The sequence below is a fragment of the Oryza sativa genome, chromosome 1 (genome assembly GCF_034140825.1).
Source record: "Oryza sativa Japonica Group chromosome 1, ASM3414082v1".
Taxonomy (NCBI): Eukaryota; Viridiplantae; Streptophyta; class Magnoliopsida; order Poales; family Poaceae; genus Oryza; species Oryza sativa.
The window spans coordinates 3,599,178-3,625,861 of record NC_089035.1 but is presented as its reverse complement, the minus strand read 5'-3'; the positions used below and the strand labels follow the sequence as shown (position 1 = coordinate 3,625,861).

General features: G+C 44.1%; 3 protein-coding genes and 1 long non-coding RNA gene across 12 annotated transcripts; 2 read left to right on the top strand and 2 right to left on the bottom strand.

Annotated features, from left to right (window-relative positions):
* Positions 1–1,318: 1,318 nt before the first annotated feature.
* Positions 1,319–7,482, bottom strand: LOC4327632 (SUPPRESSOR OF ABI3-5). 9 transcript variants are annotated; one of them, XM_015769105.3, is made up of 12 exons: positions 7,274–7,482; positions 6,654–6,759; positions 6,504–6,567; positions 6,120–6,180; positions 5,941–6,032; positions 5,700–5,849; positions 5,294–5,548; positions 4,820–5,025; positions 4,389–4,616; positions 3,792–3,924; positions 3,448–3,550; positions 1,319–1,616 (listed from the first exon to the last, which is right to left on the bottom strand). In XM_015769105.3, exons 1-10 carry the CDS (start codon positions 7,363–7,365, stop codon positions 3,826–3,828), a joined length of 1,353 nt encoding a protein of 450 aa, XP_015624591.1. In that variant the 5' UTR covers positions 7,366–7,482; the 3' UTR covers positions 1,319–1,616; positions 3,448–3,550; positions 3,792–3,825. The 9 variants fall into 9 exon arrangements, with proteins under 9 accessions (XP_015624591.1, XP_066163048.1, XP_015624613.1 ...); XM_066306951.1 differs by having other exon boundaries at positions 6,654–6,717; XM_015769115.3 differs by lacking the exon at positions 1,319–1,616 and adding an exon at positions 1,764–2,092.
* Positions 7,483–8,392: 910 nt separating this feature from the next.
* On the bottom strand, positions 8,393–10,898 carry LOC136354947 (uncharacterized). The gene is made up of 3 exons (XR_010738871.1): positions 10,780–10,898; positions 10,613–10,681; positions 8,393–8,609 (listed from the first exon to the last, which is right to left on the bottom strand). It is a non-coding gene; the product is annotated as an uncharacterized lncRNA (long non-coding RNA).
* A 4,016-nt stretch (positions 10,899–14,914) lies between these two features.
* Positions 14,915–18,666, top strand: LOC4325200 (galactinol--sucrose galactosyltransferase-like). The gene is made up of 2 exons (NM_001409418.1): positions 14,915–16,466; positions 17,324–18,666. The coding sequence occupies exons 1-2, from the start codon at positions 15,054–15,056 to the stop codon at positions 18,431–18,433; spliced, it is 2,523 nt and encodes an 840-aa protein (NP_001396347.1). The 5' UTR covers positions 14,915–15,053; the 3' UTR covers positions 18,434–18,666.
* A 2,319-nt stretch (positions 18,667–20,985) lies between these two features.
* LOC4325199 (protein transport protein sec31) lies at positions 20,986–25,259 on the top strand. Its single transcript, XM_015792540.3, has 3 exons — positions 20,986–21,397; positions 22,285–22,563; positions 23,772–25,259. Exons 1-3 carry the CDS (start codon positions 21,077–21,079, stop codon positions 24,912–24,914), a joined length of 1,743 nt encoding a protein of 580 aa, XP_015648026.1. The 5' UTR covers positions 20,986–21,076; the 3' UTR covers positions 24,915–25,259.
* The last annotated feature ends 1,425 nt before the right edge of the window (positions 25,260–26,684 follow it).

Sequence of the window (26,684 nt, the reverse complement as noted above, 5' to 3'; positions counted from 1 at the left end):
GGTCCTGCGGATATCCGAATAGCACTGTTCACCGGATATCCGAATTATTATCCGTATCCGACGGAAACCCTGATACCATATTCGTATTCGTATCCGGGAGAAAATATCCGTATTCATATCCGTATCCGAAATATCCGAGAATTATCCGATCTGAAAGGTATCCGTATCCGTCTTTGTCCGGAGCGGACGGAAACTTTCCGCTCCGTTTTCATCCCTATATGAGCTTAAGTTTGCTGCTTGCCAATTAATTCCGTTGGATCGGGACTTGCGCCCTCTCGACCGGACCAAATTAGGTCGTCTTTTTTTGCGAGGACACGAACAAGCAGCACCTGTCGTCTCACGGCTGGGATTGTTCATAAGAATCGTGATGCACCTTTTTCCTGCCCAAACAGTGCCAATGATTTGACACGTCTAAATGTGAAGTTCCCAATGGAAGCAACAGGCTCTCTATCTCGCTATCTGGGTCGTGTTGCAGTGTTCGTCAGGTTCCATGCAGGCTTGGTGCTATCGAGGGAGCTAACCGTAATGGTTGGTGCTGGTTATCAGTTAAAAGTCTAATTATGCAGTTAAAGGTTGAAGGCATCTAACCAATTGGTACTGGTTAGTAGTAGTTGTTACTGGTAGTTACTACATCCGTCCTAAAATATAGCTATTTCTAGCTCAGTACTTTGTCTCAAAATAAAACTATTTTTTTACCTACCTTCTCCTGTCAACCAATCACAACCATTCTTTTTCACCTACTTTCTCTTTTCAACCAATCACACACCTTTTTCAATCATTCTCACATATTTTCTTAATACCCATGTCAACCTCAAAAATGCTTACATTTTGGGACAGAGGAAGTAATAGCTAATCACATAGTGCTAGGTGTTTTCTTAAGATGAAGTGCTAGGAGTGTTACTAACTGATAAGAACTGAAACCGATCAATCCTATATACATGCATACTCCTATATAGTCTTGCTTTGATTTCAGGCACTGCACATCCCTTACAGTAAAAGCTACAACTTATACTGATCAAAATGAAAAATTGAAGGCACCGCATAGTAGATACTAATGACAAAAAAACAAACAACTTGGACGGGACAAAAGTTTGGCTGCCTTTGGCGTACCTAATGGTGAGCCTTAGCAGATGGATGGAAGTCATAGAACGGTTGCTGCAGGCTTGCATGCTCCATTAATCTTTAACTCTTCTGTCAGCTGAAAAATAAACAGTTCCTTTTTTTTTTTTACTCTTCTGCTGTATGAAAAATAATAAGTTCATTTATCTTTCATCCATTCCAGCACAACAAACTTGAGGGCTAGAATCCACACTAAACAGATGTTAATCGGAGTACATTTATGATTTTAGTTCAGAGAAAATCCATTCGGTATTCACTTTCTTTAGAAAGGATCCATAGACTGCACCATATAATAAAGGATGAGCATTGTTGTCAAATAGGTTCCAACATTAACGGAGCTTGTGAATTAGAGTCTCAAAAGGGGAAAAGATTTATACATGCAACGCAGGATAATAACTTGAAAGGGTGAACAGAAACTAAGTCAATTACTTCCGTCAGGAATATTCACAATCTTCTCCCGCTCTTCAGTTACCAGCTTTCCGCAATTCCGCAGGTTCCTGCAACCGCAAGGGTCCCAACGTATAAACTTTGGTGAATCTTACAATCAAAAAATTACTCAAAGTCTCTGAAAAAAAAACTCAAAGCAAAAGCCACCGAGTTGCTGATAATCAAATCAGGAGGAATTGACAACTCATGTTCAATTATGCACTAATGTGAAATCATCATTCAAATATGGAGTACAGAGATGGCTGAGGGTCAAATTCACACTTGAGCAGATGAAGCCACGTCTTTAGTGATTAGTACAACAAGACCACTGTTCTTTAGAGAACCATATTGGGAGCAGTGCCCGGGATTTGAGGGGGTGGAACTTAGACCTTTATTTCTTTCCGCCCTAAAAAGCAATTAGGCCAAAAGTACGCATAAAAAACAGTCCTAACCACCTTCGTCCTCTCTCTTTTCCTTGTGATCTCATCATCTTCAATCAGTCTAGAGTATATATACCTTACTTGCTCACAATCAGCAGTTTCAGCCTCTGCATAAAATTCTTGGGTTGTTAATTACTCCCGAGGAAGACTAGCCTTTTCTTTTTGCTATAATTCTATTCCGCTGAAACAGACTTGTTGTCGAAGGTACTAATTCATATTTCCTCCTTTCTTAAATGTTTGACGCCGTTGACTTTTTTAAACATGTTTGTCCATTCGTCTTATTCAAAAACTTTTGTGAAATATATAAAACTATATGTATACACAAAAATATATTTAACAATAAATCAAATGATATAAAAAAAATTAATAATTACTTAATTTTTTTTAAATAAGACGAACGGTCAAACATGTTTAAAAAAGTCAACGGCGTCAAACATTTAGGGATGGAGGGAGTACAACATGAAGTGCAAGATGACTAATCCTAGGAGGTCCCAAATGCTCTTGCACTAATGTTGAAACAACACGACATCAAAATAGTACCTTTCCAGATTCTTGTGAAGCTCAATTACTGTCCTACGTTAATTTTACGACATGGTCATCACACTTATGCGACATGCAATGAGTCATCATCAAAATAAGCAAACAAATTGATATAATTTGCTAGAAAGAAGTTAGGTAGGTGCAATGGTCAATGCATGGTATCAAATAAGATAACAATGCTGAAATCCAAAGTATTGTTATACTTTCTAAACAAATACCTACATGCAGTAGTATACTAGCATCTTGACAGTAGAAAATAATGGTGTCTAAAGCACACCTAAGTACTCATGATTAAAGAACGACAAGCTTAAGTGCATTTATACCCTTTTACAGATACGTAAATATATAGGACGAGTTACAAATAGCAGCTCCAACTCATCTCATGTTTGTAAAACATTTCTCACTTCCACAGTCAGAGGGAATAGATAATAGGCACAACAAATTGCAAAGCATTTGTCCAGGTATCAAGATTTATGAATATGAAAAGTATAATTTGAATGTAAGCATTGCAAGTAGCATTAGACTGCACTTTTATCAATTGCACAACAGGGAAAACCAAAACTATGGTGGTGTTTACACTTGAACAGTACTAAAATTATGCCAGTATTTTAGGTCAAAAAGGAGACAAAATTGAAGTCAAGATAGCTTTTTCTTCAACAATTTTGTTGATAAAGTTTTCAATACGTTGTTGTTTCTTTCTCGTAATGTTATCCAATGTCAATGATGTTCTACCCAATTTTAACCAAGAGAACATCAGTCAAGCAACAAACTTCCTAGATGCAGTACGGCACAAACTAGTAACTAGTAATGTTAGTTCATCTATCCAATAACAACAAATCATCATGCCCAATTTTAACCCAGAGAACTAACAAACTTCCTAGATACAGTATGTCGCAAACCAGACATAAGTAGGAAGCACAACCTTTACTGCCTGTAGTACTAAACACAGCGTCCTCCAAGAAGGGTGCGAATTTCTGAGATGAACAGTCTCAGTTACATCATTTCTTTTGTAGAAGAATTCATACCTGAATCAACAACGCAAAAAAAAAGGCAGCTTGTTAACATATGCTAGTTAAAATCGTGCACATTCCCACTCATGTGGAAAATTAGGCATAACATACAAATTTCTTATTAAGTAGCATGCTCATTTTTAAATTGCATAAGATAGGCTGCAAAAGCTAATGAAGAAAGATATAAGTTTAATACAATGTCCTTTCTGTCATATGTGATGCAATATAGATGTACCTCAAGCCACAAAACATGTACCTGAAATCACCAAAGTTCAGCGATTACAAACATCTTAGCGGGTTTGCTTCCACCCCAAACCAGCACCATGTTTGTTGACAGTAGGCTGTATGGGTTCTACCATACCCTTTGTGCTCTTCCCAAGGGCTTCGCCCTAAAAAATTTGTCAGGACAAAAGAAAATCAATGGGAGAGTCAAATACATATTCAGAAATATAAATCTGACCATTGGTTTTACTTGTGTTCCACAAAACCTGAATAAATAACAAACATTTTCACAAAACATTATATTTCTTTACTCCTAGCTACTCTTGGTTCAAAAAGAATATTTTTGACAAAACATATACATTGAATCAAATGATAAAAATAACTGCCTGTAATGTATGCAATCTAAGTTGATAAATATCTGCAGGATATGGCTGCCCTGACCTCCACATGGCACTAAAATTTGTGGGAGCTGGTATTTGCACTAAACTAAGTTGAATGTGTTCTTTCCAAAAATATATTTATATTTATATTCCACAGAGTTCGGCATTAAGTGCTGGAAGCAATTTTGCCAACATCCTAGAAGCAAAGGCATTCACCAACACCAACAAGTGGACATAAGATAGAAACATACTTCCTTCCAGCCCATGTTCTCCATCATTTTCTTGGCAGAATTCAAGCCACTGGAACGGAAGTTCATATCTACTGATGCACCTCCCATCAGATCCATGCCCTCACTTGTTTCCTCATGTTCATAAAAATTGGTGCTGCTACTTTGTTTCTGTCCAGGTCCTATCCCTATACCACGGTGTAGGATCCTTCTCTCAGCAGCTCTGTCCCTATAAGCATTTATCTTGTGCTCCTAGGAATATCAAGAACATATGAAAATATCACTAATGTTAAGAACATTAACGACCAAGAAAATGGCAAAAAAAAATGCATACTTTAAAATCCTAGAGATATGACATTTTTGTAGAAAATATTATAAACATAGAAAATACTAGCAGTGTTCTGAGCACTACTTTAGCAAATGATAATGAGTCCAATCAGTTCTTCTTTACTTACCTTGGCACTAGCAGCTGAAACACCCTTCATAGAAAATACATCCATGACTTCCGATTGGCACTGTGCTGATGACTGTTTATCCAAATCATTGTCGGAATTGGCATATATGTTGGGAAAACCCCAGTCTTTTGTTGGGTTGGACGAGTCATATGATGATAAAGAGGCTAAGTATTTCCTGCTAGGGTTCCTTAGCCTGTATATTTTTCCTGATGACACGACAAGTGCATAATTGTAAGCAATACATCGTAGCCCCAAATTGTCAATCAAAACGTAAAACCACAAAAAAACAATGGGAGCTTCTCTTAACAATATTCCACCTTTCAAAATTAAAATTAAAATAAGGAAAATCAAATTGTTTTAGCTCAAACAATGGTGTTTGACAGCAGAAGGAAGTTTTATTTACCGGTAAAATAAAATGTTTCTTAGTATTCAAAGATTATGCATTTCTTATCTATGCTGAGCCTATAGTCTTACCTGATGAAACACGCACAAGATCAAGATGAACTTCATGCACAGGGGCAGTTCTTAGAAGGCCACCACGAGCAGGCAGAGAAGGATGAGGCTTACTAGAACCCTTAACTAAACGTCCCACAAGCCTGGCCATGGGTTGACCTTTACTAACTGATTCTTTGACCATATCCCAATCCCAGAGATCGATGCTCGGAAATAATGGTTGATCATCAATTTCTTGCTCTACCTGACCATACTGAGCAAGCCATTTCTCTTCCTCTGGGAACATTATGCAAAACCAAATATCAGACTGAAGAGAACATGCATCAACTTGCATCAGTGTCCAGGACTCGCTAAGCATTTCCTGGTTGCATCAACTTTTGAAACAATACACCTTGAAAATGACAATGGTGACATAGTGGCCTCTCACCTTCACTCAGAGATTCATGCACGGCTGTCGAATTCTCATTTTGCAATTCATCTTCTGTTTGGTGCAAGGAAGCATCACATGGAGAGGATGGTGCATTTTCCGAGGCGAAGTTACCAGGTTTATTTTCAGCTGTCTCACTACTATCTCCGTCTGGAGACCATATTTCAGTTAGGGTTTTACAATACAAAGTTAAGAAAATTCCAAAACAAGAAAACTAAGTGGAGAAAAGGAATATACCAACCATTTATTTGTGAGTCTCCAAGTGAAATATCAGCATTGACCTCTGCATTAGAATAGCCCGACAAGAACATATTGATTAATGTTTCCTCCATCCTGTATGCAAAACGCAAACACAAAACATCAGAAGACCTACAAAAAGAAAATTCATCAAACAAGAGCATAGAATTTTTGTGCAATAACCATTCTGATGGTGGCCGTTGTGTTTCATTCTGGTTATCTGGTATATCTTGTTCCAATCCTGCTATAACATGAAAAGCACTCACATTATTTTTTTCCCCAAATCCAACTATATAAAAGTTCTCTTTTCCACAATTTGTTCCCAAAATGGTAGGACAGCCCATTTTCTATCAAGGTAAAAATAACTCTTCACATTACAGGTTTCTTTTCACAACTATGACATATAATTACTATCATTGATAATTTGATATGAATTGCAAGGTTGCACATTACTGTTTCAAAATTTTGAAGAGATGGATAACAAAATAAAAGAGGTCGAAGCTAGGAAAGCTGAACACATATGTCCTGAAATCAAAAGTTGTGGCATGTTCAAATAACAAAACATACATGAGGGTTCCAGGAAATCTTGATTAGATTCATCGCATGGATTATGTGTTTTGGGTTCATTGCCCTGTGAATATGGATGTAAGATCATAGAAATTGCAGAGCCAATGACAAGCAAATAAAATTGGCAAAACCAGCTGAAGTCCCACTTACCGCATCTGGTGTCCATGGCACGTAATTTCCATTGTCATAGATGTAGTACTGACCATCTCTACCGCTATAGTACCATCCAGCGACGGGGTCATGGTAAAACCCAGTACTGAAAGTGATACAGTCAACGTTCAAGTAAATATCATAAGTAGAACTTGAAACAAAGCACTGCTAGTTACCGATACAACTGATGAAAGAACATACTGTAACTACTTAAAAATTTATTGGTTAATTGAGCACTTCAACTCCCTAACTCGTTATATGCCTGTATGGGTTCAAGTATGAACCACGAAAGCAAGAGAGAGTTAACGAACAATTATACCAAAAAAATTCACAAAAATTAGGCATCATGCAACAATCGCTGTTCCCAAAATTGTTAGTTACTTATTTCCCAGTTCCCACATCAGAGCTACTAGGGTTTGTTCAGTAACAAAAATTAGGCATCGTGCCGTATGCGCAAGCAAACCACGTTCCCCATCAGCCGATCGCCTAAACAACCGGGCGTGCAATCTAGGGTTCGAGCAGCAGCAACCCCTCGCAACGCCCAACCCAAAGTCGAAGAGCGAAGCATCGGAGCCCTGGAGGCGAGAAGACAAGCGGCAAAGGGGGGGCACTTGGGGTACCTGGCGTGGTAGTAGAGCTGCGAGTCCTCGTCCCACTCGAACCGGGCGCCGCTCGCCTCCCCGTCCACGGCATCGCCGCCGCCCCCGTCCATCGCCGCCGCTCGCCGGAGGAGCACCGGAGATTCCAGGCTACACGGCCGCCGTGCCCTTCTCCACTCGCCAACGCTGTCGCCGGAGGAGGTTTAGGTGGGCCGGATAGATTGGGCCTCAAGAATTGTTGGGGCACCGGAAGGCGAAGGAATAAGTTCACTTGACGAAAATCGGATTCATTGACAAGTTAAGGGACCTCAAGTGAACTTATTCCGAAGGCGAAGGATTAAGGCTGATTCACATGGGCTCACGTATAGTTCTTGGTGGCCCAATGATTAAGTCGGGTTCTTTCTTTGGGCCGAAGTAGATATCAGCTTTTCTTTCTGGGAATTTATATGGCCAGATTGAACATTTCGCGAACATTTTTTTTATGAAAATATGTCGCCGCATTTTTTTTCTTGATTTTTAGTTAGTTTTTCCTATGTGATTGATACCTCCCTTTTATATGTAAGTATTTTTCCATCTCTTTTATCTCCACTTTCAAGTAGGTAATCAATAGTTTTAAATTCTTTTATATAATGTGTATAAGAAAAAAAATACAATGTAAGTTTACAGTGTATTTTTTTAGAAAAAAAATCGGTGTAAATATATGTAGTTTATTGTGTATAAAAAATTGACCTCTTTTTCCATAAAACATGTGGTGCCATAAATATACTGCCCTTTTGGTGAACAATCCTCCCAAAAACAAAGTAAAACTGGTAAACTTAAAAAAAAACTGAGTTAGGAGAACCTGGAAAGGCTTTTTTTGTTATTATTTTAAAGATAGGAATCCTTAGGAGAGAGTAGATTTTTCCTAATGAAAGGTGTCACCCAAATGGACAAACAACCATGTATTATGTACACGAACAAGCTGGAAATGAAAAAAAAATAGGGGAGATTCAAAGAGTTGAGATATATCAAAGCGGTGGTCGTCTTTTTTGTGAACTATACTTTTTGACGTGTAATTCAAATATTGATCGCAGCAATATATCCAAAACAATACGAATCACAAGAGAGCAAAAAAGAATGCGCGGAGAGAACAAAGGGGGAGGCAGAGGAATCACAAGAGGGTGATGCATCTTGAACATTCCTGCCTTTATTATTCTTTTCTTCAGAATAACAAAGGATGAATAAAATTGAACGTGTACAATGTAGGTACGCCCTGAAGCTTCTTCTCTTGATGTTCGTATCTTTTGACCGTCGTACGTCTGCCTCTAGCTTTGCCCCAAGTTCATCAGCATGTACTGTGTACCTACGTATAAATGCTCTGCGTACAAATGCAGAAAACTGAGGCCCTGTTTAGTTAAAAAAAACAAAAATTTTCACGCTGTCACATCGAATATTTGGACATATGCATGGAATATTAAATATAGGTAAAAAAACAATTACATAGATTGTGAGTAAATTACGAGACCAGTCTTTTAAGCGTAATTGAGCTATAATTTGGCAATGTGGTGCTATAGTAAATTGTCACATCGAATGTTTGGGCATATGCATGGAGTATTAAATATAGGTAAAAAAACAATTACATAGATTGCGTGTAAATTACGAGACGAATATTTTAAGCCTAATTGAGCCATGATTTGACAATGTGGTGCTACAGTAAATATTTGCTAATGACGAATTAATTAAGCTTAATAAATTCGTCTCGTAGTTTCCTGACGAAATTTGTAATTTATTTTATTATTAGACTATATTTAATATTTTAAATGTGTGTCTATATATCCGATAGGACAATCAAACAAGAAAAAATTTCCCCAGGCCTGAAGCGGCAAAATGCGATATCCTGCGTGATGCGCCAGATTCAGCAGGCAGGTCTGAATGTCTGATGCTGCCGGCCTCCTTCAGTCTCTGAACAATCCAGATGTTCAGAACAATCGACCAAGTTGATTAGTAATTATTACCTTCTAGAGATTAATTAGTTGATCGATCTGTATCTCCATCGATGAACTTGGCTGAAAGAGATGGAGCTAGCAGGTAGAGCCGAGATCAGTCGTCGGGCGTGCACAGCAAATTGTGCTGCCTAACTTTGACAAGCTTGGCGCGCCATATGCCTGAATGCACCTCGCACGCCGCTGGGAAAGAAGAAATGCAGAACGGTGCGCACAGGCTACTAAAGTCCGAGAGACAATTAAGGCCCTGTTTAGTTTTTAGGGGTGAAAAGTATGTGTCATATCGAATATACGGACATACATTTAAAGTATTAAACGTAGTCTTATAACAAAATAAATTACAGATTCCGCCCATAAACTGTGAGATGAATTTATTAAGCCTAATTAATTCATCATTAGCAAATATCCGTAGCATCACATTATTAAATCATAGTGCAATTAGGTTTAAAAGATTCATCTCGTAATTTACACGCAATATATGTAAATAGTTTTTTTCATCTATATTTTGTGTTTAAATATTCAATGTGACAAGTAAAAAGGTTTTGTTTGGGCACTAAACTGGGCCTAAAGAAGAGCAGATCGATCGAGAACTGCCGTACGTAGCATCATGCTGCATGGCATGCATGGCTGAGTGTGTTCTGGACGATTGGAGAGCTCTGCCTTGGACCTGTACGTATCTGGATTGTTCTACCTGCATGCTAGTACTATGCTACCGCATGCATGCTCGATCAATTGCAGATCTGAATTTGATCCTAGATTCTGCACCGCAGTTCGATCGATCGATCCAAACCCGAGATCCCAAGCCACAGACTCTCACTCTCTCTCTCTCTCTCATAAATTTAGTTTTTTTTATAACGGAATAGAATCCAGCCTTTGCTCATAGGCTACAGCCAATTATTAAAAAAAAATCCAAACACAATCATAGCTTAAGGGCCTGTTCACTTTGATGTCATTTTCAACCTTACCAAATTTTGGTAAAGTTGTTAAAAAAGTAGCTACATTTAGTTTACTATCAAATTGTGGTAACTATAAGAAATTTTACTAAAATTTTGGCAACTATGCTAAAGTTTTGATAATTTTTTTTCGTCAGAGCGAACAGGCACTAAAACAATATATAAGAAAAGTTCCGAACCGGCAGATACGCACGCCGGCACTAACACCAATAGAAACAAATAAAGCACAAACTTATTGAATACCATTTGTGAACTTTTAGATATATAGTCTCTATTATATAAATTCGTGTATAATATTTTTTTGGTCGAATGGTATATGCACGCAAGCATAATACAATATATGGATAAGAGTTGGATATGCGTGTTATTCAGGCAGGCTGAATCCAGCGCGTGTACATGCATGCACGCAGCCAACAATGTGTCACCTGTTTGATTTTGCCTCCGGACCAATCGCAGCTGGAACTGCATGGCAATCTGGAAGCCACCCTGCCCACCTGAAAACAAAAACAAAACAAGAAAAACAAAATACTGCGTTCTATGTACAAGAATTTTTGCTTGGCTATGTATTGAAATGTAGAGCTAGGGTGTATACTGTTTGAACGGGCGAAGATTTGATGCTCTCACGGGTCGTATGGACCTCCAAATTCCAATAGCCTGGTTGTTCTGCCGGTAGTTCTACTTCTACTTGGCAGCTGAGTTGTGCAGAGATTTTCTTCTCTCTCTTTTTTTTTTCACTTTGTGGCCAACAACGTAGGAGTATATATTTGGCATCGATCGGTTGTTAGTTGGTACGTGTCCCTTTCTCGATCGAAACAGAGATGGATGCGACTCATAATACATGGATGACTCCTCTTGGGTGAGCTCGACCGTCCAAGGAGGAGGTCTAATCCAGCAGCAGCTGCAAGTAGTCCTCGCCCATTCCTAGAGCTAACCGCACCACACGCACACCGGCCATACACCGATACACGCTAGACCGACGACACCAACCACCGACGTGTTCAACCATTCGTCACATCCAACAGCGCACCGAAGTAACGGTCTTAGATATCATCTATACACAGATACAAACCGTTCGTTATAGTTACCAGCAAAGTTTCTTCAGCTAGTAAAACACTAGTAAGGACACGTACGTACGATCTGATGGTGATGGTTAGTCACTTAATTAGTCAAATACGTTTCCCGTTCTGAAATATACTCACTCTATCCCATCCCATCCCAATTTGATTATCACGTAATTTTTTTGAGATTTCCAAAATGATCATGATTTAGCAAAGTGTTTTTTACTTATTCGTGCAAAGAGTAAATTTACATCGTAAAATGCATTGCATGCATGTATGTAACCAATCGAGTGTAATTTTCATTGGTTCAACCCATACAACATTTAAAGTGTGAATTTTTTACCGGACACGAAGCGATCTATGGAGTACCTTGATTGATGAGTATTAATTTCATAATGAGGATGTCTTGGTGTTCCTAGTCTTTGTGTCATTTGGTTATATGATCAATTTGGGATAGAGAAAGTAATTTCCAGTATTTAAGATTTATCCCAAAACATAATAATTTTTACACCAATGTTCTCCTTTTTACCATATCTTCACTTCTTGACCAATCATCACATTCTCACATTTAATTATATTTCTTTTTTAATACGTGTGTTTAATTCTGCGAACCTCATATTATGAGGGCAACAACAGTATATATAGCAAAAGTAGTCCATATAAATAGGACCCACTTATATAAACTTTAACTATTGTAACATTCACAATGTATATGGATAGCAAATAGTATTAGGAGGAGAGAAGAGATTGAGGCAAATAATATATTTTATTCTCTATGGACAGCTCAAATGCTTATGTGTAGCTTTTGTTATTTCTTTGTTATGAACTAATTCCAGTATTGCTAGGTGGCTGAAACAAATATTATATTGCTTATGAACCACTTTTAGACTACATTATGGAAGTCTAAAACAGATGTAATATATAATTACTTTTTTCACTGTCGTGATGCATGTCTTCAACGATATATGTGCACGTACGTAAAGGCGCACACCCGTCGAGATGATCGAACTGAAGCTTCTGTCCCTCCCCCACCTCCTGCATTGGCCCAAACGTACGCGCTCACCGGCCACCTGCTGGAAGTGGAACGTGCACACACGTAATACATTACGGGTGTGTTTAGTTCCTGGAAAAATAGTTAGAAGTTTGAAAAAAGTTGAAAGTTTGGGAAAAAAATTGAAAACTTATGTGTGTAAAAAAGTTTTGGATGTGATGTGATGTGATAAAAAGTTGAAAGTTTAAGGCAGTTAGGTTGAACTAAGGCCCCATTTGAATCAAAGAAAAAACCATAGGAATTCTAGAGAATTTTATCCTATGGGAAATAATTCTATAGAGTCATTTGAAAAAAGGATTGTTTCCTATCAATTTCTTTGAAATTCCTATGGAATGAACCTTACTAGAGCAATTTTGGAGGAAAATAAGCATGAGGTCTTACCTCATGTTATCCTCTTCATGTGTCTGAGGTTCCTGTGTTTTTCCTGTGCGCTAATTAAACGACAGTTTGAAGACTTTCCTGTGTTTTAAAATCCCATACGAATCCAATAAGTGTGATATTTAATTTCTATGTTTTTTCTATTACTCTTTTTTCTCAATCCTGCGTGGTCTATGTTGCATTGACAAACCGCGTTCTCGCGTCGGGCCACGAGCCGGCCACGTACTCCTACCGAGTACGCGTACCGACCGCCACGCTATGGGCCCCACACTTTATCCAGTCTGCAACCGTGTCATGCATGTTTATATATGGGATTTATAGTCTGTTGATTGTTTTACAGAGAAATTGGATTAATCGGCGATCAGCAGCGCTCTCGTACGATCTTTGACTGGGGCACCGGGGATAACGACGGTTTTAAATTATCTGCACCGTATCCGGCCGGGTCGGCGTCAAGTGGTCGGTGTGCATTATCAAGTGCTATCTTGCCGCGGTGTTTTGGTGTCAGTATTCAGCAAGGTTTACGTTAGCGTATATACCTGACAATTAACCTGATTGATCTCCTGGAGCAAGCAGCGCAGGATAGATGGCCACGTAAGACAGGCGCCGTTGAAAAGTTCCTCCATCTTCCACTGTTGGTTTCAGTTGGGCTTCTTCGGCTGTGTTTAGTTGTTGAAAAAAGTTAAAAGTTTGGGAAAAGTTAGAAGTTTGAAAAAAAAGTTGAAAGTTTATGTGTGTAGGAAAGTTTTAGATGTGATGGAAAGTTGAAAGTTTAGGGTAGTTAGGGGTGAACTAAACACGGCCTTCGTTTCCCAACTGCCAATAACCAACTCAGGTTAGAGCAAGTATAGCCAACTACTAACTCCAAATTATTTATAGTCAATCTAATAGCTTATTCATATAGTAGTTACATATAAACATTTAGTACTCCCTCCGTCCCTAAATATTTAGCGCCGTTGACTTTTTTAAATATGTTTGATCATTCATCTTATTAAAAAAATTAAGTAATTATTAATTGTTTTCATATAATTTGATTCATTGTTAAATATACTACTACTCAAGTTTTTAATAATATTTATAAAAGTTTTTGAATAAGGCGAAGATCAAACACGTTTAAAAAAGTCAACGACGGGATGGAGAGAGTACATCATATAATATATGGTTTCATCTCTTATAGGCATATAACGTATTGAAATCCGTACTGTAGCTGGTTATGGGCCCTACTGTAGCTGACTATGGGCCTGTTCGGCTACATGTGCTATGGCTGCGGCCTGCGGCGCAGCCAGCACCAACAGTGCTGCACACACATGGTGCAGCCGCAACCAGCTTGCCGAGCAAGCCCTATAAATATGTAGCCTAATTTTCTTTTCTCTCTTCCCTTCTCTGATTCACATATGCTTACAATTGATTTGTACTCGTTATTAAAAAACTAAAAAAAAAAGAAAAAAAAATCTCGGTGGTGGGCCCACGTGGCCCACGGGCTGGGGTTCCAGAATCGTGGAGGACGAGGAGGGCTCTTCTGGAAATCCCTGGACAGCTTTGCTGCCGCGGCCGGTGGAGTTGGTCGCTCCTGCCCAAAACCAGGAGGATTAGGAGGGGTTTACAGGTTAATTTAATCGATTCACACGCGATTAGAGGATGGGTTACCGAGGCACGCCGACTATTGTGGAGCCACACCGCGCGCCCTCGCGCCGCCACGTGCTCCTCCCGGGTTGACGTGGCACAAGAGGCTCGTCCGAGTAGGCACCTCCCAAAATTTTGGTATGATCAGTACAGTTTGAAGTTTGACTTGGCCAGTTTAGTCAATTCTAGTATCCTCTTACGGCAAAATACTAGGAAACCAGACAATTTTCTGAACGACCGTTTGCAATTTACAGCAATCCAACGACGACAGGAGAGAAGGCGATCTGATGTTTTCGCAGGGGAAATTATCAGGAATATTAATTACCATGATAAGTACAATATGATCATGATAGTGTCCACTGTAGAATCCATCGGCGACACTACAAAATCTCTGTCATTAATTACGAGAATGCTACGGTATCGTCGGCTAGTAATTTGCTGAAAACAATCCATTGATGCATGTATAATCACCAAATGGAAATGGACCCCTGGATTACTGATGCTGTACTTTTTCGTCAGGGAAAGAAGGAATCTGATCTGAAGAAGATAATTAGCGGATAAAACTTTACTTGCAGGATTAACTCATGAAAGGACGCGAATTTTACTGTGTAATTATAAAAAAAAAATTACCACCGGAAGGTTCGCCATAGCCCATACAGCATCGAAAAGGAAACGGAAAGATACAGGGGCATTCCATGGCTATCAAAGGACAGTAAGAGAAATAAACTGACAAAAAATATAATTTAATTTATAAAAGGAATGAGTTGTTGTGGCTCCCACACAAAAACCTCTATAAATTGGGCGCAAATTAGCCTCCCATCTCTTCAGCAAAGCCCCAGGCTTAGCAAAACACAAGCAAACCAAAGCTTCCATCTCTTCTTCCAGTTCAAAGATCTCCAAGCCTCCAGGAAACTCAAGGCCAGCCTCGCCATGGCGCCCAACCTCAGCAAGGCCAAGGACGACCTGATCGGCGACGTGGTCGCCGTCGACGGGCTGATCAAGCCGCCGCGGTTCACGCTCAAGGGCAAGGACCTCGCCGTGGACGGCCACCCGTTCCTCCTCGACGTGCCGGCCAACATCCGCCTCACCCCGGCGTCCACCCTCGTGCCCAACTCCGACGTCCCCGCCGCCGCCGCCGGCAGCTTCCTCGGCTTCGACGCGCCGGCGGCCAAGGACCGCCACGTGGTGCCCATCGGTAAGCTCCGCGACACGAGGTTCATGAGCATCTTCCGTTTCAAGGTGTGGTGGACGACCCACTGGGTGGGTACAAACGGCAGGGACGTGGAGAACGAGACCCAGATGATGATCCTAGACCAGTCGGGGACGAAGTCCTCGCCGACCGGCCCTCGGCCCTACGTCCTCCTCCTCCCGATCGTCGAGGGGCCCTTCCGGGCCTGCCTCGAGTCCGGGAAGGCGGAGGACTACGTGCACATGGTCCTCGAGAGCGGGTCGTCCACAGTCAGGGGCTCCGTGTTCCGGAGCGCTGTGTACCTGCACGCGGGGGACGACCCGTTTGACCTGGTCAAGGACGCCATGAGGGTGGTCCGTGCCCACCTCGGCACGTTCCGCCTCATGGAGGAGAAGACGCCGCCGCCGATCGTCGACAAGTTCGGGTGGTGCACGTGGGACGCGTTCTACCTCAAGGTGCACCCGGAGGGGGTGTGGGAGGGCGTGCGGCGGCTCGCCGACGGCGGGTGCCCGCCGGGGCTGGTGCTGATCGACGACGGCTGGCAGTCGATCTGCCACGACGACGACGACCTGGGCAGCGGCGCCGAGGGGATGAACCGCACGTCGGCCGGCGAGCAGATGCCGTGCAGGCTGATCAAGTTCCAGGAGAACTACAAGTTCAGGGAGTACAAGGGCGGCATGGGCGGCTTCGTGAGGGAGATGAAGGCGGCGTTCCCGACGGTGGAGCAGGTGTACGTGTGGCACGCGCTGTGCGGGTACTGGGGCGGCCTCCGCCCCGGCGCGCCGGGCTTGCCGCCGGCGAAGGTCGTCGCGCCGAGGCTCTCGCCGGGCTTGCAGCGCACCATGGAGGACCTCGCCGTCGACAAGATCGTCAACAACGGCGTCGGGCTCGTCGACCCGCGCCGCGCGCGGGAGCTCTACGAGGGGCTCCACTCCCACCTCCAGGCCTCCGGCATCGACGGTGTCAAGGTCGACGTCATCCATGTAAGTCTCCCAACTACTTTTGTGCACTCCGTTTACTACTAGATCGTGTAGAGGAGCTCAAAGCGGCGGTGCACGTGGCGAGGCAGAGCAAAGCTTGTTCGTGTTCTCGAGGTTTCCTGATTAACCGGATGAAACGGGAAGCTGCTAGTTTGTGATATTCTTGTTCTACCTAAGATGGATTTTGTTAGTAAAATTTGGTCTTGATTGTATTAAGTAATATGCATAATAGTCATCACATGATTGATATCTCGTCACTGCTCGTAACTTCAGCCTTTTAGCATGTCAGGTAAAGATCGCTTTTTATGCCTGAAATTGCATCATTTTTCAGTCTTCGATTCCTGAAAATGATTGGATTGCAAATTTAGTACGGTCATGAATTCTTATTTCAGCTATTAAAATCTGCACGTCAATTCATTAGGTAGCCCTTTTCTACTGTCGATAGTCAGCGACCTGAAGAGCAGGGAAATCCACATACATTTGACATCTCGACACCACGTTTTCCATCTCGCAGCACCACACATCAATCCACTTGGAACCAGAAAAAAACATTTTTTTTCGTCATTATTTATTTTATTGATCTTTAATTAGTACATGAAAGACACGTAGATTTTGACAGAATTGGACGGGAGGGGAACAGTAAGAAACATCAATTAAGGTGGTTAGGAATTAATCATTAGGCACGACAAAGCGGAACGATTACGATCAATTAATTATTTAGTTTAAAAATCTTAAAAATAATTAGGCTGTGTTTAGTTCAGCGCAAAGTTTGGATTTTGGTTAAAATCAAAGATAATGCGACTGAAAGATTTTGGTTAAAATCGGAGATAATGCGACTGAAAGATTGTGTGTTGTTGCAGCTGCTGGAGATGGTGTGCGAGGAGTACGGCGGTCGGGTGGAGCTCGCGAAGGCCTACTTCGCTGGGCTGACGGAGTCGGTGCGGCGCCACTTCAACGGCAACGGCGTGATCGCGAGCATGGAGCACTGCAACGACTTCATGCTGCTGGGCACGGAGGCGGTGGCGCTGGGCCGCGTCGGCGACGACTTCTGGTGCACCGACCCCTCCGGCGACCCCGACGGCACCTTCTGGCTGCAGGGCTGCCACATGGTGCACTGCGCCTACAACTCTCTGTGGATGGGCGCCTTCATCCACCCGGACTGGGACATGTTCCAGTCCACCCACCCCTGCGCCGCCTTCCACGCCGCCTCCCGCGCCGTCTCCGGCGGCCCCGTCTACGTCAGCGACGCCGTGGGGTGCCACGACTTCGACCTGCTCCGCCGCCTCGCGCTGCCGGATGGGACCATACTCCGGTGCGAGCGCTACGCGCTGCCGACGCGCGACTGCCTGTTCGCCGACCCGCTCCATGACGGGAAGACGATGCTCAAGATCTGGAACGTGAACAAGTTCTCCGGCGTGCTCGGCGCGTTCAACTGCCAGGGCGGCGGGTGGAGCCGCGAGGCGCGGCGGAACATGTGCGCCGCGGGGTTCTCCGTCCCCGTCACCGCGCGCGCCTCCCCCGCCGACGTCGAGTGGAGCCACGGCGGCGGCGGCGGCGACCGCTTCGCCGTCTACTTCGTCGAGGCGCGGAAGCTGCAGCTGCTCCGCCGCGACGAGTCCGTCGAGCTCACGCTCGAGCCGTTCACCTACGAGCTCCTCGTGGTGGCGCCCGTGCGGGCCATCGTCTCGCCGGAGCTGGGGATCGGCTTCGCGCCCATCGGGCTCGCCAACATGCTGAACGCCGGCGGCGCCGTGCAGGGCTTCGAGGCGGCGAGGAAGGACGGCGACGTGGCGGCGGAGGTGGCGGTGAAGGGCGCCGGGGAGATGGTGGCGTACTCGTCGGCGAGGCCTAGGCTGTGCAAGGTGAACGGCCAGGATGCGGAGTTCAAGTACGAGGACGGCATCGTCACCGTCGATGTGCCGTGGACCGGGTCGTCGAAGAAGCTGTCGCGTGTCGAGTACTTTTACTAGTGTGGTTCAATGCTGGAAAGAGACTAAGACAAAATTTTCGGTCTTTTTATTTTTTATTTTACTTAGGTCGGAAAATAATTTGAGTGTGTGAGAGCTTTGTAAGTTGCTTAGCTCTGGTTGGTTTCGGTTGGATTATCATTGTTACGGGTTTTAAACGCTGGTTAATGTGAATTAATGCAACTATGCAAGTGTTACTTTATCAATCTCCTCGTTTGCGCGGATGGGCTTGTTTTGCTTTCTCTGAATTCATATTGTCTTTGGCTTTTTGCACTATACAGACTACAGAACCTTTGCAAAATTGTTTCCCCCTTGAAATTAGAAAAAAAAATGGTTCGATACAAGTCCTGTTTGGTCTGTGGTCAAATGCAATCTTTACCAAAGCTTTTGCATTGGCAAGATATAGGTGTTGCCAACATTTTGGTGAAGTTGAGTATTTGGTTTGTTGCTATCTTTTTGAATTGTTGGTGCTTTACTTGGTTCTGGTTGCCAAAATTTTTGCAATGCCAATTTTTTCGAGAATAAACCAAATGGAAACATGAAGTATCATTCACCAAAGAATTCCACAATAGTGTTGTAGTAATTCGAAACTTCATCCCCTTTACGTGTTAAAACAAGCAAGAAAAATCTCTCCCGGATAATAGGGGAAATGAGAAGCTTCTTACGATGAAACATGCTGCTCATTCACATTCAGACTTGATATAGATACTTGTATTTATCTATTTATTTTTTTTGGTGGGCTTCATCGATCGTCTATTTATTTTTTGTGGTGGGCTTCATCGATAACGTCTACAGTGATTTTGTTAATATTAAGATTTGTAAACACCCGCGCCGTGTGTCTAAAAATAAAGGAATAAGTTCACTTCGTGACCCTCAAAAGTGATCGAAATCTAATCCGTGACCCTAAACCACAAAACCGGATATCTCGACCCCCAACTCTTAAAACCAGTGCAATTTAACTCCCTCGGCGGTTTTGGAGGGTGGTTTCGCTGACGTGGCGCCTACGTGACATTATTGACTCGGTCTTCTGTCCACGTGGCGTTGACGTGGCACTTACGTGTCATTAGAAATAAAAAATATGGGTGGGACCCACTGACATGTGGGGCCCACATAAATCATATCATCCCCCTCTCTTTCTCTTCGCGAGCGTTGGACGGGAGCCAGCGGCAGTGGCTAACGCCTCCTCCAACCCCATCCACAGCCTCCTCCCCCCTTCCCGCGGCGGCGGTGCGGCGGCCCGCAAGCGGTGGAGACCCGGGAGTGGCACTGGAGCGGCGACAGCGACGTGCGCGCAAAGGCCAGAGCGGCAGCGGTGGCGGAGATCGAGGCCGCCGTGGAAGGTTGGCCGTCGGAAGGAAGAAAACAGGCCACGAGAACGACCGCGTTCTCGCCATCCTCGGCACCGCCACCGCACTATCCACCGCTGCGCTCCACGCCCTCTCTGCCGGCCACGATGCACCTGCCTCCGCAGTTCTCCCGCTGCGCCCACGAACACGTAAGGGCCACCTGCATCTCGCCACCGCGACTCACGTCGGCATCCTCTCGAAGATGGCGGCATCCGGCGGTGGCTTCTTCTGCACCTACGGCGGCGGCGTTGAAGGAGGGAGGAGCAGCACGGGCGGGGAAGGCGGTGGTACCACCGATGGGCGTGGTTAGCATGCCGAGCCAGCCGACAACGGCATGACCACATAGGAGTTAGGAGGCATCTGCGTCAAGCATTCTCCTGCTGGTTGCCGAGACAATCGGCAAGGGGCGAGATATGAGGGCTACGGCTAGCAAGCGGTAGCAACAAGCAGTGCATGTGTGTACTAACATCAAGCGACAAGCCAACAAGCAAAGGGATGACCGACCGAGCAAAGCTGCAGATAGGCAAGCAGAGCAGCAGATTCGCTTGGACGATGGCGCGGCCATGGAGGAGGGGGACGCGAGGGACGGGAGCCTCGCGCGAGCCTCCAGTGCTCCCCACCGCCGGCCCTCGAGCGCTCCCCTCCACCGGCGCTCCAGCTCCCATCCCTGCAGATGTGCGAAGGGAAGGGAAGAGAGAGAAGGGAGAGAAAGGGAGGAGGATGAAGAGGAGAGAGGATAATATGTGGGCCCCACATGTCAGTGGGTCCCACCCGTACTTTTGGTGAATGACAAATAGGTCCCACCCATATTTTTTATTTCTAATGACACGTAAGTGCCACGTCAACGCTACCTGGACAGAAGACCGAGTCAATACTGCCACGTAGCGCGCCACGTCAGCGAAACCGCCCTCCAAACCCGCCGAGGGAGTCAAATTGTACCGGTTTTAAGAGTTAGGGGGTCGAGATATCCGGTTTTGTGGTTTAGGGTCACGGATTAGATTTCGATCACTTTTGAGAATCACGAAATGAACTTATTCCAAATAAAAATAAATTCAGGTATAGGATGGGCCTTGAATTGAGCCCGCTAATTCCGGGCCCATCAAGGCCCACTCAGATCAGGCCCAATTAAGAGGAGGCAGGCAAACCCAACCGACTCGCACTCGTCGTCGTCGTCCCCATCTGGATCCCTCCCTCTTCTCCTCCAACCTCGCCATCATTTCCCAGCTCGCTTCCCTTCCCAAGCTCCACCAACCAACCGCCGCCCCACCTCGCCGCCCGCCGCCGAGGCGGAGCTGCGCCGATGAACACGTCGCAGTTCATGGACAAGCAGATCCTCGGCCTCGCGGCCTCCGCCTCCACCTCCTCCGGCGTCGGCGTCGGTGGCGGGGGACCGGAGCTCCTCGATCTGATGAGCCCCAACCCGCAGGAGGAGGGCGAGGACCGCCTCCGCCGCCGCCACAGCTCCTCCAACGGCAGCGCCGACGACGTGCTGCCCAGCTACGACTTCCAGCCCATCCGCACCACCGCCCCCTCCGCCGCCGCCTCCGCCTCCGCCGCGCCGGCCTCGTGGGGGTCCCTCGACTCCGGCTCCAAGGCCGCCTCCGCGTCCTACAACTTGAAGGTATACTTAATTATTGTTTCGATCGTGGTATGGTCTCCCCACCGCTAGATCTGTCGATCTATCTGCGTTTCATGATTTTGCATCAGTAAATCTATCGCGAAAACCTTTTTCGTGTAGATGAGCATCTACAACTCAACCCTACATTAGTAAGAAGAAGAATTTTGTTTGCGAACTGGGCTTGTGCACCGTGCTGAGACGCATAATCACTTGGTAATAATAAGCTACAAGAGAATTTTGTCGATGATAAAAGATGTTTGGAACTTCTATATGTGTTTTTTTTATACTCACACTTGCAATTCTCTGAGGGTGCTAGTATATACTTACACTGTAACTATGTCAACTGTTAACTGAGATGCACATTTTTAGTAGCCGAATTCGCATGAGACTCTCTGTTCATGCACATTTTTATAGCCAGGTCTTCTTATGTTGCTAGTCTAATTATGTTTTTTGCTGTGAAACTTATTGCTTAGGATCTTATGCAAAGACCATACAGGTATGTGAATGTGACGATGACTATTGTGTTTTGACGTATATGATATACTACTATTAGGTATTTTTAAGCTATGACTGAACTATATTGAGCACATCTGGCATCCAAACTATGCAAATTTATAGTGCTCCATATGTCCCATTTGCTAGTTCGTTTGCACTATTATCAACCATAATTTGTTGTATTTAATTGCTCTTAATTAGTTAGCATCATGTGTGTATGTGACTACTGCTGTTTGTCAACAAACTATTCATGTGTATGGATATGAGTTTCTCCCTTTTCCCCCTCAATTTTTCATGCGAGTTTCTTCATAGTTTTCTTAATCAACTGTTCGTGATTGATGGCTGTGTTTAATGACATCAATACCCATACTCATTAATTTTCTTATGTGGGGAAGAGTGCTGGCGTATTGGAGCCCCATGTGCTAAAGAAAGTTAGCCACGAGGAGGACAGGAGTAATTTCGGCACGGTTACCATGGCAGACATTGATCGAACCATGAAGAAATATTCTGATAACCTATTGCATGCACTGGAAGGTGTAAGTTCAAGGCTTTCACAGCTGGAGGGTAGAACACACCATCTTGAAAATTCTGTTGACGATTTGAAGATAACAATCGGCAACTATAATGGCAGCACTGATGGAAAACTAAGGCAGCTCGAGAACATGCTGAGGGAGGTATGCTTCTCTCTCCCTTTCTCTCTGACAATGTTTATACAAAGCAACTGAGGCCATATTGAAATAAGTGTATTTTATGTAAAGGGGAAACATCATATCTTCTCCTGTTGCACATATACTAGTACCTTTCTATTTATTAGCTTCTACCCCCCATATATTATGAATGATATAGCTAAAAACGAACAAAGATCTTGGTATTCATTAAATCTGTGACTCATCAAACCCTCGTGGTGGCATAGCTGAGTAGTCTACCTGGATAACTTTTGCCTATCTGACTTATTTGTATATGCCAAATTTCTTATTTAACTAGAAAAAATACCCGTGCGTTGCAACGGGTGAAGTCTATTTTAATATTATTATTGTTATATGGTTTAGTTAAGATGAAATTCACTATAGGAGTTCGCTTGGATATATATATTTTTAGAAAATCATGAGCTATAGTTAGGAGTCCGATCGTCTCAAGTTAGCATGCGAGTTTTTTTAAACATATTTCTTATATGATTCCTTCTGTATTACCAAAAGTGAACGATCTTAAAAACCGACTCATACACGGATGACGTACCAAAATACCGGTAAAAACATCTTCAAATTTTATAATAGTAGAGATGCATATATTTTCATGTGGTCTGTCCTATTATGTGGTTGTTGGCAGGAGATAATTCACAAGATGGCAATTGGTCACTGTTTGAATAGATATGCCATGATATACTAGCATACTTGAAGGACTGAGTTGAAAGTCCTCCATTTCACAATGTAAGACTTTCTAGCATTACCAACATTCATATATATACAAATGAATCTAGATTCATTTGTATATATATGAATGTTGGTAATGCTAGAAAGTCTTACATTGTGAAACGGAGGAAATACCATCTATATTGCGTGATGCTTTATGTTAGTTTTTTACGACCTATGCTAAAATACTTCACTATTTTTGGGGCTTATCGGTCTACTTAGGTGCCTTGCTATGGCTAAATGCATACATAATTACTTACATCTCAACCTTCCTTTTCATTTTTACTTGGTCTTAATGCTGCACCGTTAATCTAGTATCCTGGCTATACTATGACACTCGTATTTTTTTTATATAAGTACTAACAGAGTTATTTGATGTATAGAGTTATATACAGTGGTTTGTAATAGTTCTGTCCACACTGCTATGAGGTTTACTCTGTTGCACTATAATTATTTTTTTGCATCACATGCAGGTCCAAGCTGGTGTGCAGATTTTGCGTGACAAACAGGAAATTGTTGAGACACAGCTCCATCTTGCGAAGCTCCAGCCACCCAAGTCTGATGCCCTGGCATCAGATAATGTTGGATCTTCTCAGACAGATTCGCACCAGCATGCAGTAGCTCCACAGCAGGCAGCCATTCAACCACAGCATCAAGCCCTCACCTCTTCACAACCACTAGCACTTCCTGCCCTTCCTGCTCCAAATGCGCCTCCTCCACCTCCAACGCTTCAAAGCCAACCTCCATCACAGTATCCAGGCCATCTGCCACATTCACAAGTACCACCGGTTCCTCCTTCTGCTCCAGTTCCTTCGGTGCCAGCTTTACCACGGGATCCCTACTATGCTCCACCTGCTCAGCCGACTGAAACCATGCACCAGCAGTATCAGGCCCCTCCAGTTCCACAGCCACAGGCACCCCCAGCGCCGCCTCAGCAGTACCAAACCCCACCCCAATTTCCTCAATATTCACAACCGCCTCAGTCTGGAATGGTTAACCCTTCGACCCCACTCCCACCCGCTGCACCCCAGCAGCCAGAAGAAGCCATGTCGTATGCACCTCCACAGAGCTATCCACCAAATGTCCGCCCTCCTTCACCTTATATGCCACCGCCTAGTGGACCTGCCCCTCCTTTCTATGGGCAAAACCAAAGCATGTATGAACCTCCTGTGGGCAGGCCAAACTCTGGCCCACCACCGTCCTATGGTGCTGGCGGGTACGGGCCACAGGGAGGAAGTGGTTTCTCTGAATCATATGGTTACAGCGGATCCCCTTCACACCGTGGCAATGCAGGGATGAAGTCGTCACCCTCACCTTTTGCTCCCTCAGGGCCATCATCTGGGGGAAGTGGCAACTATGGCAGGCTCCCCACAGCCCAAATACTACCACAAGCAGTGCCTATCAATTCCAGCCCAAGTGGTTCCTCTGGCAACAGGGTGCCGGTTGATGATGTAGTTGAGAAGGTTGCAACAATGGGATTCTCAAGAGAGCAAGTGAGGGCAACTGTGCGGAGGCTGACCGAGAATGGGCAGAATGTGGATCTGAACGTGGTGCTCGACAAGCTGATGAACGACAGCGATGTACAGCAGCCCCAGAAAGGATGGTTCGGTCGATAAGTTGTGATGCGCATCATTGGTGCTCGATGTTCTCATTTCTCAGTCTGTGTATAATACTATTGAATATGCTTGCTTGCGCACAACCTCGGAATTCTTCAGATTTTTATATGGCCTGGAACTGGAAGAACTGAACAGGCAATTATAGGTTGGTTTGCTGCCTGCCCTCAGTTGCTTACCCTTGGTGAAAACATGCAACTACAGTCAACAGGTGTTGTTAATGAGTTTGGTAGTGTCTCTCTGGATACCCTTGTTCTTTTCTATAAATCTATTATATACATGTAATGACGGTATATTAAATCATAACCATGGCTTTCCTGTGTTCTGTCAATAAAACCATCTTGAGCATATTGCTGAGCCCCATTTGTGTCCTTCAAATCCGTACTGTCAACCAACTGTTATCAATCAAGTTGATCAGCACGATGTGATTTCTGTTCACCTTCAAGATGTCGCCTGAACATATGAATATATGATCTCCAAATTTGAAGGTGGCAAAACTGTGCCAAGGTGTCATACTAGGGTGACATGCACTAATACACAAGTTGCAATCCATCAAAGCCTCCCCACAATGTAGGCACAGGCCCAACTAGGTCCACAATGTAGGCACAGGCCCGTCTCCCAGTTGGGCCGCGAGGACTGGTGGCCCAACTTTACCACCATCCAAGCTGGCCGTCCTTGTCGTTTCTGGTTTCTGACCCTACTGTTCTGATCAAGAAAAAGAAAATGGTTTATAAGCATTTCTGCCGACTCGAGCTCAAAAGCTTAAAAAACCCCGGCTTTGTGTCTGCCTGACCCACCACCTGTCTGCACGCTGCAAGCCGGATCGATGCGGATGTGTGTACTTTGCGCAGACACAGTGCGCCACGCGACGCAAACAGGCAGGCAGCGTGCCAGCCATGTGCTGCGTTGCCTGCCTCTGCGTGCGAGCAGCCGACGGGGGGGACGGGGACACAGCCGCGTCGCCGTGATGGCGACGACACGCTGCTGCCGATCGATACGCGCGGATCCGGTGCGTGTGCGCTGTGGGTCGTCGGGGTTTACCAAATCGGTATTGGTAGGATTATCGCTACCTACGCTTTAACGTTATCATGAACATCATGTTATTATCATGAGATATTCTTCGAGTTTAAAAACTGATAAAGCTATTGTATATGATACCCGTGATAGATATGCACTTGATAGTACAGTAGTGTATAGTTTCAACTCTAAGATTTCGTGTTTAATCCTAATACACTTATAATTTTCTTTTAAAGAAAAGTTGTTGGAGAATCGTTTCATCCTCTAAATATTATTTTTTTAATGATAAACACGATAATAGTGCGGTTTTATAAATCCTCGCTGCAGCTCTCGCTCCGATCGATGGTCCCTCCCTCCCGTCCGGGTCCGGCCAGCCAGCCATGGGCGCAGACGCCGGGTACAGTGAAAGCACACGCGCCCGCACGACTGTCATGTGTGACCTTGGGCCAGCGTCGTGGTGGTGGTGGTGATGAGGCGTGTGGAATGGCGTGCGCATCATTGCTTTTTCCCTGTAGAGAATTAACAAAGGGCATATATGTTACCACAAACCTCAAAGGATGTGTGTGTTCGCGCTTGGTGCTTTCTTCGAAACGATACACGTCAACAAGGGACTGTTGTTTATACAGTCGTGGTTGTAGCCGAATAGCCGATTCTAGTTTTAAACTACTCCAAACTCAAGATTTTTCCTTTTTAATTTAAAAATTACACGGTACAACGCAGACACTCACAATACACGCACACTCACCCCTATGAACA